This window comes from Staurois parvus, unplaced genomic scaffold (assembly GCF_062004578.1).
Source record: "Staurois parvus isolate SC_StPar_1 unplaced genomic scaffold, SC_StPar_1.0 ptg000439l, whole genome shotgun sequence".
NCBI classification, from domain to species: Eukaryota; Metazoa; Chordata; class Amphibia; order Anura; family Ranidae; genus Staurois; species Staurois parvus.
Genome location: NW_028318235.1, coordinates 2744698 through 2758402, shown reverse-complemented (window position 1 = coordinate 2758402; position 13705 = coordinate 2744698). Strand labels below are relative to the sequence as shown.

Sequence of the window (13705 nt, the reverse complement as noted above, 5' to 3'; positions counted from 1 at the left end):
GCTAGCTGACCCTGGCTGGGTGGGGTGCTTACTGACCCTGATGCTATCTGATGTTGCCAGTGGCAGGAATACAGTGATCAGTGAAAAATTCTATATACTGACATTCTACTAATGGCACTGGCTGGGTGACAGGGTTATCAAAGGGTTAAATGTGCTAATCTAATGTTTTTGTGTGTGTAAAATGTAGTGCTTTTACTCTGTGCGGTCTTCTCTCGCTGCATGGGTGGGGGGCGCAGGTGCGTTCACATCCCAAAATAGGAAGTGACGCAAGATTACATCGCTTTGCCAAGAGCTGCAAAATGCGGGTAAGCGGTTGGCAAAAAAATTAAAAAAATTTCTCAATATTGTATTTTATTTTTTTATACTTTTATCAGAATAGTACAATGTTACCATAGTAACATTGTACTACTGTGGTGGTGGGTGATCAGGGATTTTTTTTTTTTCTTTACACTTTGCTTTGCAGGAGAAATAAAGATAATTTCTCCTGCAATGCAAAGCTTGCTGTCATGAACCTAACTCTTTCATGAACTGTCATGAAAGAGTTAAGTTTTGACAGCTCGGGATAGTGATCTGTGATTGGCTGGAATTGGTCACATGGTACAGGGTGCTGTGATTGACCCCATGTATCATGTGACAGCTGTGGGCCAATCTCAGCTCACTAGGAAGAGGAGCAGAGCTGTTATGAATAGACTGATTCATAACAGCTTTGCTTAGATTGTGATCATGTGATTGCATAGCTGTTAGTACAGCCAGAGAAACCCACGGGTATATCGCTTTGCCTGTAGCTGCCGCCCTGCCACAGTACATTGTGGGCGGGAAGTGGTTAAACTTGTAAACAGAAAGTGTCAGAAAAGGCTCGGTCTTCAAATAGTAAATACTGGAGTTTGATTCTAAATTTTTTAAAAAAGTGTTTTAACACAAAATTGTAGAACCAAATATAGTAGTGTCATATTAATAGAGCATGAGAAGGTCATACTCTCAGCTAGGAGCAAAAACATTATTAGAAACGCCAAGCTGTTTGCCTTGAAGCAACACTGAACATTCTGCAGATGTACTGTATAGCCAGGAAATCTGAACTGACAGAACAGTTCAAAATTCCAGTACAATATGTAAATGTATTCCTGTGTGAGTGTTTACTAATCTGTGATCATGTGATCTATTCTAAATTTGACCATGCAACTAAAAAGCTTTGGAAAGTATTGCTCTAAAGTCCTTGAACCAGAAAAATGCATGCAACAGGAAGTAATCAGTGAATTCTTCTAAAAGTATGCATATTGCGCAAAATTTAATTTAACTATGTGCAGTAGCTGTTTGTACAGGTCCAACAAACTCCTCCTCCCTCTTACACAGCAATCATTGGTGAAACAATGGAAGTCAAGGCTCCCACAGCAGTCACCCTCTGCTCTGTGTTAAGACTAAACCACTAGCAACATGAACCTGCTGGTGATTGCTTCAGCAGAGGATGGCAAGTATTTTCTATTCCAAAATCTCAGACACTGTCACATGACCTGACATCATGTGACAGTGCCAGGGTTACAACTAAAAGACAAAAAGCAGGGACCCATAGAAAAAACATAGAAGATAGGATCAACTAAAACTGGTAAGTACACTAGACTACGAGACGTGTCTCCCAATTCTGAAAAGAAAAATTGAAAAGGGATACCCACTGATTTTTTTAAACTATTTCAAATAAACGTATTAATAAACTAAAGTGGAAGTTTAATAACCCACTCCTCATCAATTCTGAAAGCATTTTTAGTTATTAAACTGTTATAAAAATTATAAAATTGCTGCCTATATGATTAATGGTAAACCAAAACGCTGACTTGAGTCCTTAGTCTCATCTTTTGTCTCTAGTTGATGATCCACAGTGTTTGTGTAAATGCAGATTGTATTCATCTGCCATATCGTAACCCCCTCTAACACGCTACTCTGATGGACTCCAAATTTATGCCTGCAGGTAATACTGAATAAGACCAAGGTCAAGGAGCCTTTCAATTGTGATAAGGTCAGTAAAGACTTTTCTGAATACAGTACATTAAGGACCTCTGCAGTTACCGACAGAACCAGCAACATCTTCAACACACCTATACAACTGTAATACGTAAGGATTGGCTGGGCAGTCTTTGGTTTATTCCCAGGAAGACTTACAACAACTTTTAAAACATCATATATTTTTGTAGCCTCTAGTTTACTCTGGAGAGTCTGCTTTACTACCAATATATTACGCCTGATGGCTTTACTGCCTTATGGGATTTGTATAATTTTTAGTCTTGTAAGACATCAACAATGGCTTTGTGTAGTGACAATCACTGACTCGGATATATGCAGCCTGTTTTAGCACACTATACTCATCTAGCGGACTTTCTACTTCGAAGTGGCTTTTTTGGAATACAATAAAACTATTTAAACCTACAACTTTAGTGTGAAGGCGGAAAACTACAAATTGAAGACATAGACAGCATTCTTTTTAAATTGTTTTAAAGTCTTCTATTTTTCACTTTGTGTTTTGTGGGGATCATTAATCACTAAAAATTTGTTTCCTTTCTGCTAACAATATACTTGCAATCATTTACAATTATTGTTTTCTTTTCAAAATCAATGTACTATTTAAAGTTTGTTCTATATCCTGTTTTTGGAGGTTGATCATTGAAAGAACTATTAACTACTATGAAAAAAATATTAAGAACTATTAATAGCACAGTCTTTTTCTATGACATATATTATTATATGCAAACACTATCAACTTCTCTGTATAATTAATGGCATTGCTTTATTTGAGAGAAAGGAAAAGCATAGTTACACACTTATAATTTCTGATTTATCAATATGTAATTCACCAGAATATTTACATGCGGATCTGTCTGATCTATGGAATATCTTGCAATTTAGCAATCGCGGCAAACTCTAATGGCCTTAACAGCAGATGTTAATGCAGGCAGAACCTGGAAGACATTCAACCACATCTGTCAAAAGATGTTCTGTTGCTGGAAGTAGTGAAGCTTCAGATTATGAAGAAAAGTTAGATAAACACACAATTAAAATGTTAAATTGATACACAGAGACTAACTATAGAAGTGACATTACATTCAACTCCGCTCTTGGATGAAAAGAGGTCTGGTAACAAAATGTGGTCAAGCATGAGTATGTGTATTAAACACTATGGGGAAGAAAGCATAATATAGGTAGAAGATAGTACTACTACTGGGATACAATAGACGCATTAGGTACTTTACTAGGTATTTATTGTGTCCCTGCCCTTTTAGACTATTGAGCTGCCATGACAATTGGTGTGATGTTGTGCTATTCATTTTGAATGGCACCTCAACAAAGCTTGTTGCCAGGTTTGCCTTACAGCTCATTGTAAAGCATTGCAGCAAAGTGCACTGCAGTGTGGTATGCTTCCAAACATGCTACATGCACCTTTTTAGTGCATTAGGCAGCTAATTTAAATGAGCAGGCTGCCTTAATGAAAAGCATCTTAACATATGTGTGCTAACAGGTTGCAAATATTATTATTATACAGGATTTACACAGCGCCAACAGTTTGCTCAGCACTTTTGAAATATAAACGGAAACAATACAGCAACGATACAGTTCAATACAAGAGGGTTAAGAGGGCCCTGCTCCTTGGAGCTTACAATCTAAGAGGGAGGGGCTGGTTGTACAAAAGGTAATAACTGTGGGGGATGAACTGATAGGAGGAATAGAAGTGTCAGGGCTCCGGGTATGACCAGAGGTATGTGAACTGACGCAGGGAAACGCAGGCTTCAGATAAGTTATAAACAATATAATTTATTAAAGACTAACAATACAAACATAAACGCAGTGCACCAAACCCCAAACTAACACAAATACATACAACAAGGTGAAACAAACCCAAACCTAGACTGATACAGATACACAGGTACATACACATATACAGCATAACGTAATCAGGCAGCCCGGGTCGATAACTATCGGGCAGGTAGGTACAGGAGGAGCAGGCGGAGAGAATGGTCAGGGTCACAAGCCAGGGATCAAAACAGGAGAAGTCAGCAGAGGTCAGGATCAAGCAGGGTCAGCAACAAGTCAGGCAGAGGCAGGAACAGGAACGCAGGTTACAAGATACAGGGGCCCAGGAAAAACACACACCAAGGCCCAGACTGCAGGTCTGGCCATCCCTTAAATACACCTGCATAATCAGCTTCAGGTGTTTGGCTGGCTGCAGGGTTGAGTCTGATTGCTGAGAGCACCCGCTGGCCAGCCCTGGTACTGCAGCCCACAAGGCAGGTGAGTCCCACCATTACTGGCAAGTCCATTCCTGACAGTACCCCCCCTCAAGGAGCGGCCTCAGGACGCTCCAAACAGTCCTAGCTGGGCAAAATGTTCCACCGCCCGGGTCTGGTAACTGGCGGGATATCAAAGACTGGCACATCGGGCTGGACTCCGGGCAGCGGCACATCGGGCAGGACTCCGGGCAGCGGCACATCGGGCAGGACTCCGGGCAGCGGCACATCGGGCTGGACTCCGGGCAGCGGCACATCGGGCTGGACTCCGGGCAGCGGCACATCGGGCTGGACTCTGGGCAGCGGCACATCGGGCTGGACTCCGGGCAGAGGCACATCGGGCTGGACTCCGGGCAGAGGCACATCGGGCTGGACTCCGGGCAGAGGCACATCGGGCTGGACTGCGGGCAGAGGCACATCGGGCTGGACTCCGGGCAGAGGCACATCGGGCTGGACTCCGGGCAGAGGCACATTGGGCTGGACACCGGATCACCAGGCGGAGCAGCAGGCATCGGGCCCCCAGGCGGAGCGGCGGACATCGGATCACCAGGCAGAGCAGCAGGCACCGGGCCACCAGGCGGAGCGACAGGCATTAGGCCCCCAGGCGGAGCGCCGGGCCCCCAGGCGGAGCGGCAGGGGCCAAGCCCCCAGGCGGAGCGGCGGGCCCCCAGACGGAGCGACAGGCATCGGGCCCCCAGGAGGGGCGACAGGCATCGGGCCCCCAGGAGGGGCGACAGGCATCGGGCCCCCAGGAGAGGCGACAGGCGCCGGGCCACCAGGCGGAGCGGCGGGCGCGGGGCCACCAGGCGGAGCGGCGGGCGCCGGGCCACCAGGCGGAGCGGCGGGCGCCGGGCCACCAGGCGGAGCGGCGGGCGCCGGGCCCCCAGGAGGGGCGACGGGCATCGGGCCCCCAGGAGGGGCGACAGGCATCGGGCCCCCAGGAGGGGCGACAGGCACCGAGCCCCCAGGAGGGGCGACAGGCACCGGGCCACCAGGCGGAGCGGCGGGCACCGGGCCACCAGGCGGAGCGGCGGGCGCCGGGCCACCAGGCGGAGCGGCGGGCCCCCAGGAGGGGTGACGGGCATCGGGCCCCGAGGCGGAGCGGCGGGCGCTGGGCCCCCAGGCGGAGCGGCGGGCACCGGGCCCCCAGGCGGGGCGGCGGGCACCGGGTCATCAGGCACAACAACGGGCATCGGGTCACCAGGCATCAGGTTATTTGGCTCGCCAGCGGGCACCGCGTCATCTGGCAAGGCAGTGGGCACCGAGTCACCAGGCACGACAGTGGGCTCCGAGTCAACTGGTATGACCACTGGCACTGGGTCAGACATTGGATCGTCTGGCCCGACAGCGGGCATCGGGTCACCAGGCATGACAGCGGGCACTGGGTCATCAGGTATTGGATCGTCTGGCTCGACAGCGGGCATCAGGTCACCTGGCTCGACAGCGGGCACCGGGTCATCAGGTACCAGATCGTCTGGCTCGACAGCGGGCATCGGGTCACCAGGCATGACAGCAGGCACTGGGTCATCAGGTACCGGATCGTCTGGATCGACAGCGGGCATCAAGTCAACTGGCCTAATAGGATTATTAGGCTGGATCAGTTCATCAGGCTGGGTAGAAACATCATGCTGGGTAGAGACATCAGGCTGAATGGAGGCATCAGGCTGAATGGAGGCATCAGGCCGGGTAGAGGCATCAGGCTGGGTAGAGGCATCAGGCTGAATTGTGGGCGCCGCTGCACCACGGAAGGCAGGTTCTCAGATGGGAGGCTGACCGATTTGGATACTGGCAGGATGGTATTGGTTGGAAAGAACTTTCGCCTTTTCCTGGTTTTAGTTACCGGAGCACTGTAAGTAAGCGCAGGTTTGTAAATGGATGGAGCAGCTGGAGACAGAGAAGAGCTGGAGGGTGGAACAGGAGAGGGAACAGTTGCTACAGAGAGCTTCTTTACAGGGTTAAAGGCAGGATAGGTGCAGCGAGTGGGAACAGGGTACTGACATGCGGTAGATAGCAGGGTATACTGGGCTGTAACTGGAGGTGCTGTTGGGAATGCAGGAATAGAGCTTTGAAGAAATAGATTAGAAGCAGGACTGGGTTTTTGCAAGCTGACTGAGGCTGGGTGTAACAAATCTGACCATGTCTGCAGTACGGGTTGAACAAAGCTCCGCTTACACAAAGCCTGTCTGACCAAAGACTGCACTGCGTTTATACAATCCCTTAATACCTGTGGTGAACATGCAGCATAATGCTCCAAGAAGCAATCCACATCATCCTCTAATAACCATACCAGGGACTCTACCTGGTCTGCACTAAATGGTGGCAAAAAGTCATTCCTGCTTTCAGGGGTACCAGATGAAGCCAACTCTACACAAACCTGAATCAAAGGTTGCACCTCAGAGAACCCTGTGCCCTCATCTACTAGAACATGAGCGATCCGTATACATTCTAGCAGTTGATCCCGGGTATACTCCCTCAGAGCCTGATAAGCATATTCTCTGTCATCAAAAACCAGCAGCGACAAATACACAACCTCATCAAGATCCATCCTTCCCAGCAACAAGCCAAGATGGCTTCCCTGTGCAGCCACTTCTGGTCAGGATTGGCCTTGGTGTAATGTCAGGGCTCCGGGTATGACCAGAGGTATGTGAACTGACGCAGGGAAACGCAGGCTTCATATAAGTTATAAACAATATAATTTATTAAAGACTAACAATACAAACATAAACGCAGTGCACCAAACCCCAAGCTAACACAAATACATACAACAAGGTGAAACAAACCCAAACCTAGACTGATACAGATACACAGGTACATACACATATACAGCATAACGTAATCAGGCAGGCCGGGTCGATAACTATCGGGCAGGTAGGTACAGGAGGAGCAGGCGGAGAGAATGGTCAGGGTCACAAGCCAGGGATCAAAACAGGAGAAGTCAGCAGCGGTCAGGATCAAGCAGGGTCAGCAACAAGTCAGGCAGAGGCATGAGCAGGAGCAGGAACGCAGGTTAAAAGATACAGGGGCCCAGGAAAAACACACACCAAGGCCCAGACTGCAGGTCTGGCCATCCCTTAAATACACCTGCATAATCAGCTTCAGGTGTTTGGCTGGCTGCAGGGTTGAGTCTGATTGCTGAGAGCACCCGCTGGCCAGCCCTGGTACTGCAGCCCACAAGGCAGGTGAGTCCCACCATTACTGGCAAGTCCATTCCTGACAAGAAGATTCGGTTATTAGCTGAAGGTGGGATAGACTTCCCTGAAGAGAGAGGTTTTCAGAGATTGCCTAAAAGTGGGCAGGGTAGGCGATAGTTGGATAGATTGGGGTAGAGAGTTCCAGAGGATGGGGGAGGCTCTGGAGAAGTCATGGAGATGAGCATAGGAGGAGGAGACAAGGCAGCTAGAGAGCAGGAGGTCGTGGGAGGAGAGGATGGTTTGGGTGATATTTGGAGATTGGAGATGTAATTTGGGGCAGAGTTATAAATGGCTTTATATGTTATTGTTAATGTTTTGAATTTTATTTGCTGGGCAATGGGAAGCCAGTGGAGGGATTGGCACAGAGGGATGGCAGATATAGAACGGTTAGTAAGGTGGATGAGTCTGGCAGCAGCATTCATGATAGACTGAAGAGGGGATAGCCTGCAATTAGGTAGGCCAATGAAAAGGGAGTTACAATAGTCAAGGCGAGAGATAACAAGGGAGTGAACAAGTTGCTTGGTGGTTTCAGAGGTTAAGAACGGCGTATCTTGGAGATGCTGGGGAGGTGAAGTCTACAAGATTTGGACAGTGATTGGATTTGGGGCTGAAAGGACATATGGGAGTCTAGGATTACACCTAGTACCCTGGCATGAGGGGAGGGACTGATGGTTGTATTATTGATCTTGATGGAGAAGTCGGGGGGGGGGGGGCTTGGGCTGGAGGGAATAGTACGAGTTCCATTTTGGAAAGATTTAGTTTGAGGAAGTGGAGTGACATATATGCTGATATGTCACTTAGTAGGTTAGTAATGCGAGAGGAGACTGAAGGGGTGAGGTGAGGAGTAGAAAGATAGATTTGTGTGTCATCAGCATAGAGATGGTACTTAAAGCCATGGGAATTTATCAAGTGACCAAGGGAGGAGGTGTAGATGGAGAAGAGAAGGGGTCCAAGGACAGAACCTTTAGAGACCCCTACAGAAAGAGGAAATGGAGTGGAGGAGACAGAGTTATAGGTAACGCTGAAGGAGAGCTACGATAGGTAGGAGGAGAACCAGGAGAGAGCAGAGTCTCGGAGGCCAAGAGAGTGGAGTTTTTTGAGGAGGAGGGGATGGTCAAGTAGTAAGAGTATGTAGTAGTGACCATTGGTTTTAGCAGTTAGTAAATCATTAGTGAGTTTTAGTAGGGCAGTTTCAGTGGAGAGTAGTGAGCGAAATCTAGACTGTAAAGGGTCAAGAAGGTTGTTGTCAGTGAGGTAGGAGCTCAGGCGATTGTAGACTAAGCGTGTGAATGAGCACTCAAAGTCTTGATGTGAGCTGAACTACCTTCCTCCATCTCTGCAGTGTATTCTCCATATTCTCTCTTGGAGCTGGGGACAGGCTCTATAGTGGATTTACCATTAGAACAAATGAAGAATACTTTTCAGAGATGTAAAACAGAGAGTTCATTTCACAGCAGTATCTGGGCGAAATGCTAAAAGGGATACAAAAAGCAAGAAAAAAAATAGGTGCCCCAACCTTTTCCCTACCTGTATAATGCTTATATATTACAGTGCACGATTTAAAAAAAAAAAAACTCTCCTACCAAAACGGGTCTGTGTTGTGTGTTGACTATGTGTGAAAAGAAAAAGTTCTTGCAAGGGGAGAGAATAGCCTTTTATTTTTAGAACACTCACAAAATGCTCACATCCAGTGTTCTTGGTGTAGTTGTCTATTTTACGATTGTACTTGGATTCAAGGATAAAAAACTGTAAATAATTTTTCATTTCAAAGTTCAGTTTCTTGTAAGAGAGGTTTAGACCATGGAAACAGTGGCATTCTGACACTGACACACCCTCTTCCATGGTACCAAAATATAACTTTTACCAGTTTCTAGTAATGCTATTGTTATTCTAAAACTAAAATCTGAAATCCAGGCACAGCTCCCACCACCGTTTGCTAACAACTACCCTCCCAACTAATTACGGAGTTCATTTAAAAAAAAAATTCAAATGCCCAAAATCCTTACCTAAATGCTTGGGGACACAAACACTTCCTACTGCTTCTCCAGTGGCAGGGTCCTCCCAAAAGCCCGAAGACTGAAGCAGGATGGAACATCATAAAGGGTTGACCAGTCAGCATGGAAGCAATTTGCTTTGCATCTCTAAAGATCTTCATGTCCTTATACCTTTTCTGTGTTTGACCGCAATCCTCTAGCTATAAATGCTATTTTTTTCTTCTTGCACAAGTATTATACTTTACCTCTGAATAATAACTGTGTTTTGGACTGACAATCACAATTGCCTGGACTTGGAGGTATGGAATGTGGCAGCAACTTTGCTGTGTGTTGCTAAAGAACTTATAGCAAAGGGTTATGTTACATAATGAGTTAGATTTACTAAAGGCAAATGGGCTGCTCACTTTGCAAGGGAATTTGCCACAGAACTAATACATGAAGAGGAGATGCTCTGCTGACTTCAGTCATCTGCAAGCAAAAATGCTGTTTATTTTTTTTGTTCCTTGAATACGATTGGGTATTCTTTGCAAAGTGCAGTTTCACCACATTCACCGAGCTCTGGGGCAAACTTCTTTTGCAATGTGAACTGCCTATTTGCCTTTAGTAAAGCAACCCCACTAACTCATTGGCTGGTGGAGGTCCTACTTGCTGGTTCAAGTAACTTGACTGCTAGTACTTTTGCTCTTTTTATGGTCCAGCATGTAGATCCAGCGCTCACTCTAGAGGTGGCTGATGGGGCTTCAGGTGAATTCAAGGCTGGTTCTGGTAGAGTAACTATGCATGGGCCTGGATCCTTTATAATAAATTAATTGACTGTGTCTGTGACAGTGTTTTGTAGCAAACCTAATATTGGACATTATTATTGACAGTATGTCAACTATTTTCAAGCCATTGGTTCAAATGTTTAGAAACTACTCAACGACTGTCATGGCTCCAATGAATGGATATAAAGCAAATGCAAATGGATATGGATCTGTTCATAAAAGCAATGTAGAGCTTATTAATATTCTTATAAAGGAAAATATATTTAATAGCGACCATAGCATTATACCATTTAAAGTGTTTGTTACCTAAAAGCCCCACTACAGGAAACTTAAACATTATTCCTGGCAGTGGGCACACACACTGCAAGGGTTTAAATGCCTGTTTAGGTCTAGGGAATTGTAAAAAAAAGACTTACTTGAGTCTGCACTGCTGGATCGGTTCCCACAGTGTCTTCTACTGATGCTCATGCAGTCTAAGCTTCTGACATCATATAATCCAATGCAGGGTTCATACCCTGCATTAGACATAATGGCACTGAAGGACAGTTCACCACCAGAGCATGGGGAGCAGAGGATCCAGTAATTTAAAATGTTTCTTCTCTCCCCTAGACTAAATGAGCAGTTAACCCCTGTAATGCACAGCATCATTTTAAAATTTCCTGGAGTTAGACTTTAAAAATTAAATTCAAGTTCATGTCTCTTTGCATAAGGCAAATATATATATCGTCATTCTTTTCTCACATTTTGTATGATTTATATATAGAATACCTGTTTGATCTTGCCAGTCCCCCTTTTTTCTTGTTGTAAACTGACCATGCTAAGCATGGAAGCCGATACATACAAAGAGTAGTCATTTTGCATTCTATGTCTTCCTGTTCAGACATACGACTTGGAATAATAGGAAAGAAGGCACGCCCGATGTCAAAAAGAATGCAAGTTTGTTGGTAAATTAGGAAGCTTTTATTGAAAGTATATCAAGTCAACAAATTTTGGGAGAAAATATACAGAAAACAGATGTGTGAGAATGAGAACATAATATTGGATATGTAAAGGCAAAAATACAGACCAGTAATCCTGAGATAAAATATGTTCTACAGTTATAAAAAGTATATATCAAGAGCTAATGATCATTTTTAAAAATAATCACAAATGCTATATAATACTGTGGGTGCACTCCAAAAAAATGCCATGGCCCTATTTTCTAAATCGAATATATTGCTAAACACCCATGGGACTTTTTAGGCACTCATATCACAACTTTTAGTAAAAATATAATATTAATTTTATTTATACAAATTTAAAAGGATGGAAGCCACAAATATATACGGCTTTTGTTTTACCTTACATCGTACATAGGGTGTACAAGTCAGCTTGTCATAAACAGTATGGTAGATATGTGTTTTCATTCCTCTGACAAGTTTCAGAAATACACAACTTCACAAATCAATAATAATATCAGTAATAATGAGGATATCACCACTGATATTATTACTGGTATTATTATTATTGCTATTATTTATATAGAGTTCCCTTCACTGGAACTAAGGGGCCAAGCCCAACCCCTGAAAAACGACTCCACACCATAAATCCCCCCTCCACCAAACTTTACACTTGGCACAATGCAATCAGGCAAGTACCATTCTCCAGGCAACCGCAAAACCCAGACATGTCCAATAGGATGCCAGACAGGGAAGTGTGATTTGTCACTGCAGAGAACACATCTCCACTGCTCTAGAGTCCAGTGGTGGCGTGCTTTACACCACTGCATCTGACACATGGATGCAGTTGCTTGACCATGCAAACCCATTCCATGAAGCTCTCCACTCACTGTTGTGCTAATTTGAAGGCCACACAAAGTTTAGAGGTCTTTAGCTATTTACTCTGCAGACAGTTGGCGACTTCTGCGCACTGTGCGCTTCAGCATGTGCTGACCCCGCTCTGTCATTTTACGTGGCCTACCACTTCTTGGCTGAGTTGCTGTTGTTCCCAATTGCTTCCACTTTGTTATAATACCACTAATAGTTGACTGTGGAATATTTTAGCAAGGAAATTTCAGGGATGGACTTATTGCACAGGTGGCAACCTATCACGGTACCATGCTTGAATTCACTGAGCTCCTGAGAGCGACCCATTCTTTCACAAATGTTTGTAGAAGCAGTCTGCATGCCTAGGTGCTTGATTTTATACACCTGTGGCCATGGAGATGATTGGAACACCTGTGTCCAGTGATTTGGAGGGGTGTCCCAATACTTTTGGCAATATAGTGTATGCATACACTATATTGCCAAAAGTATTGGGACACCCCTCCAAATCACTGGACTCCGTGCTTGACAGCGCTTTCAAGCCCAAACCTGCACTGCACAAATAGTGACTCCCTTTGGAAACTCTGTGCTGCTGTGCTGGGGAATTGCAGTCACATGACTGTACAATAAAACATGGCAAGAAGGTATAGAGAAAGCAATTTTATAATTTTTTTTTTTCAAGTGATTTAGAAAAGGTCTACTATTAAGTGTCTATCTGTAAGCAACAACGCCAATGGGGAGACATAATAATAGCCAGGGCTGGTCACAGTGAACAAAAAGAAGTAGCAAAACCTTTAAATATCTTTATGTACTCTATAAAAAGTAAAGTGATAGTGCCAATGTACAACATGAGGACTGTATTACCATAATTTCAAATGCACAAGAGTGGCTGAACATTGATATGGTCTGAAGCATATAGACAAAAAATGTAAATAAAGCACTTAGACCTGATAGCTTACACCCACAATAATTTAAAAAGCTGAGTTCTGGTATTTCAAAGCCATTCTTTTTGATTTTTAGACTTTTTAATAACCGTTTGGTCAGTCTATCAACAGTTTGATTTTGTCAATCTATTGCTAAATAGATTGGCACAATGCAAATGTGTAACAAGGACCCAATAAAACTCCTATTATAGGGAAGATGGTAAAATACATACAAAAGTATCTACAAGAAAATAAAATAATAAGAAATATTTTGACATAGCTAAAGTGTTTGACAGAGTTCGACAAATATGAATAATGTGTGTAGGCTTATAAAATTAATTTAGCAAATTGATAGAAAATTGGTTTTATACCATATTCATAGAACTGGGATTAATGAATCATACTTTGAATGATATTAGGTAGTAAAGTGTGCCAAGTTTTAGTTTTCAGACCATTATATTTTAACTTTTTTTAAATGATATAGACCTTGGATTGAAATCTGCCATTTCTGTATTTGAAAATGACATAGGTATGTACTATGTGAATAAATACAGTCCTTGCAAGATGCCTCCAATGTACAAGCTGATCAAGATGCATAGGCAAATGAGGGTTATTATTGGTAAATGTAAAGTTATGCTGGGAATTTTTGAAAATCTAATTCCTGAGAGTGGTGGGAGGGACAAGTCACAGTTCAGGATGCACACAACCGTGAATGGAAGGTGTAGAAAAATTGCACTAAAATTAGAAGAGGCAAGTTGCGCCC

General features: G+C 44.3%; 1 protein-coding gene across 16 annotated transcripts in view; it reads left to right on the top strand.

The window, feature by feature from the left end:
- Positions 1-13705, top strand: part of ADGRL3 (adhesion G protein-coupled receptor L3) — a 1097183-nt gene that overhangs the window by 1049241 nt on the left and 34237 nt on the right. For 3 of the 16 annotated variants that reach the window (XM_089687886.1, XM_089687888.1, XM_089687887.1), the window contains one exon: positions 1961-2008. The exons of 11 other annotated variants lie outside the window; for them this stretch is intronic. In XM_089687886.1, coding sequence (XP_089544012.1) covers positions 1961-2008 — 48 coding nt within the window. Of the gene's footprint in view, positions 1-1960; positions 2009-13705 lie in introns of those variants that run through there. 2 more of the 16 variants (XM_089687885.1, XM_089687893.1) reach the window with 2 other exon arrangements.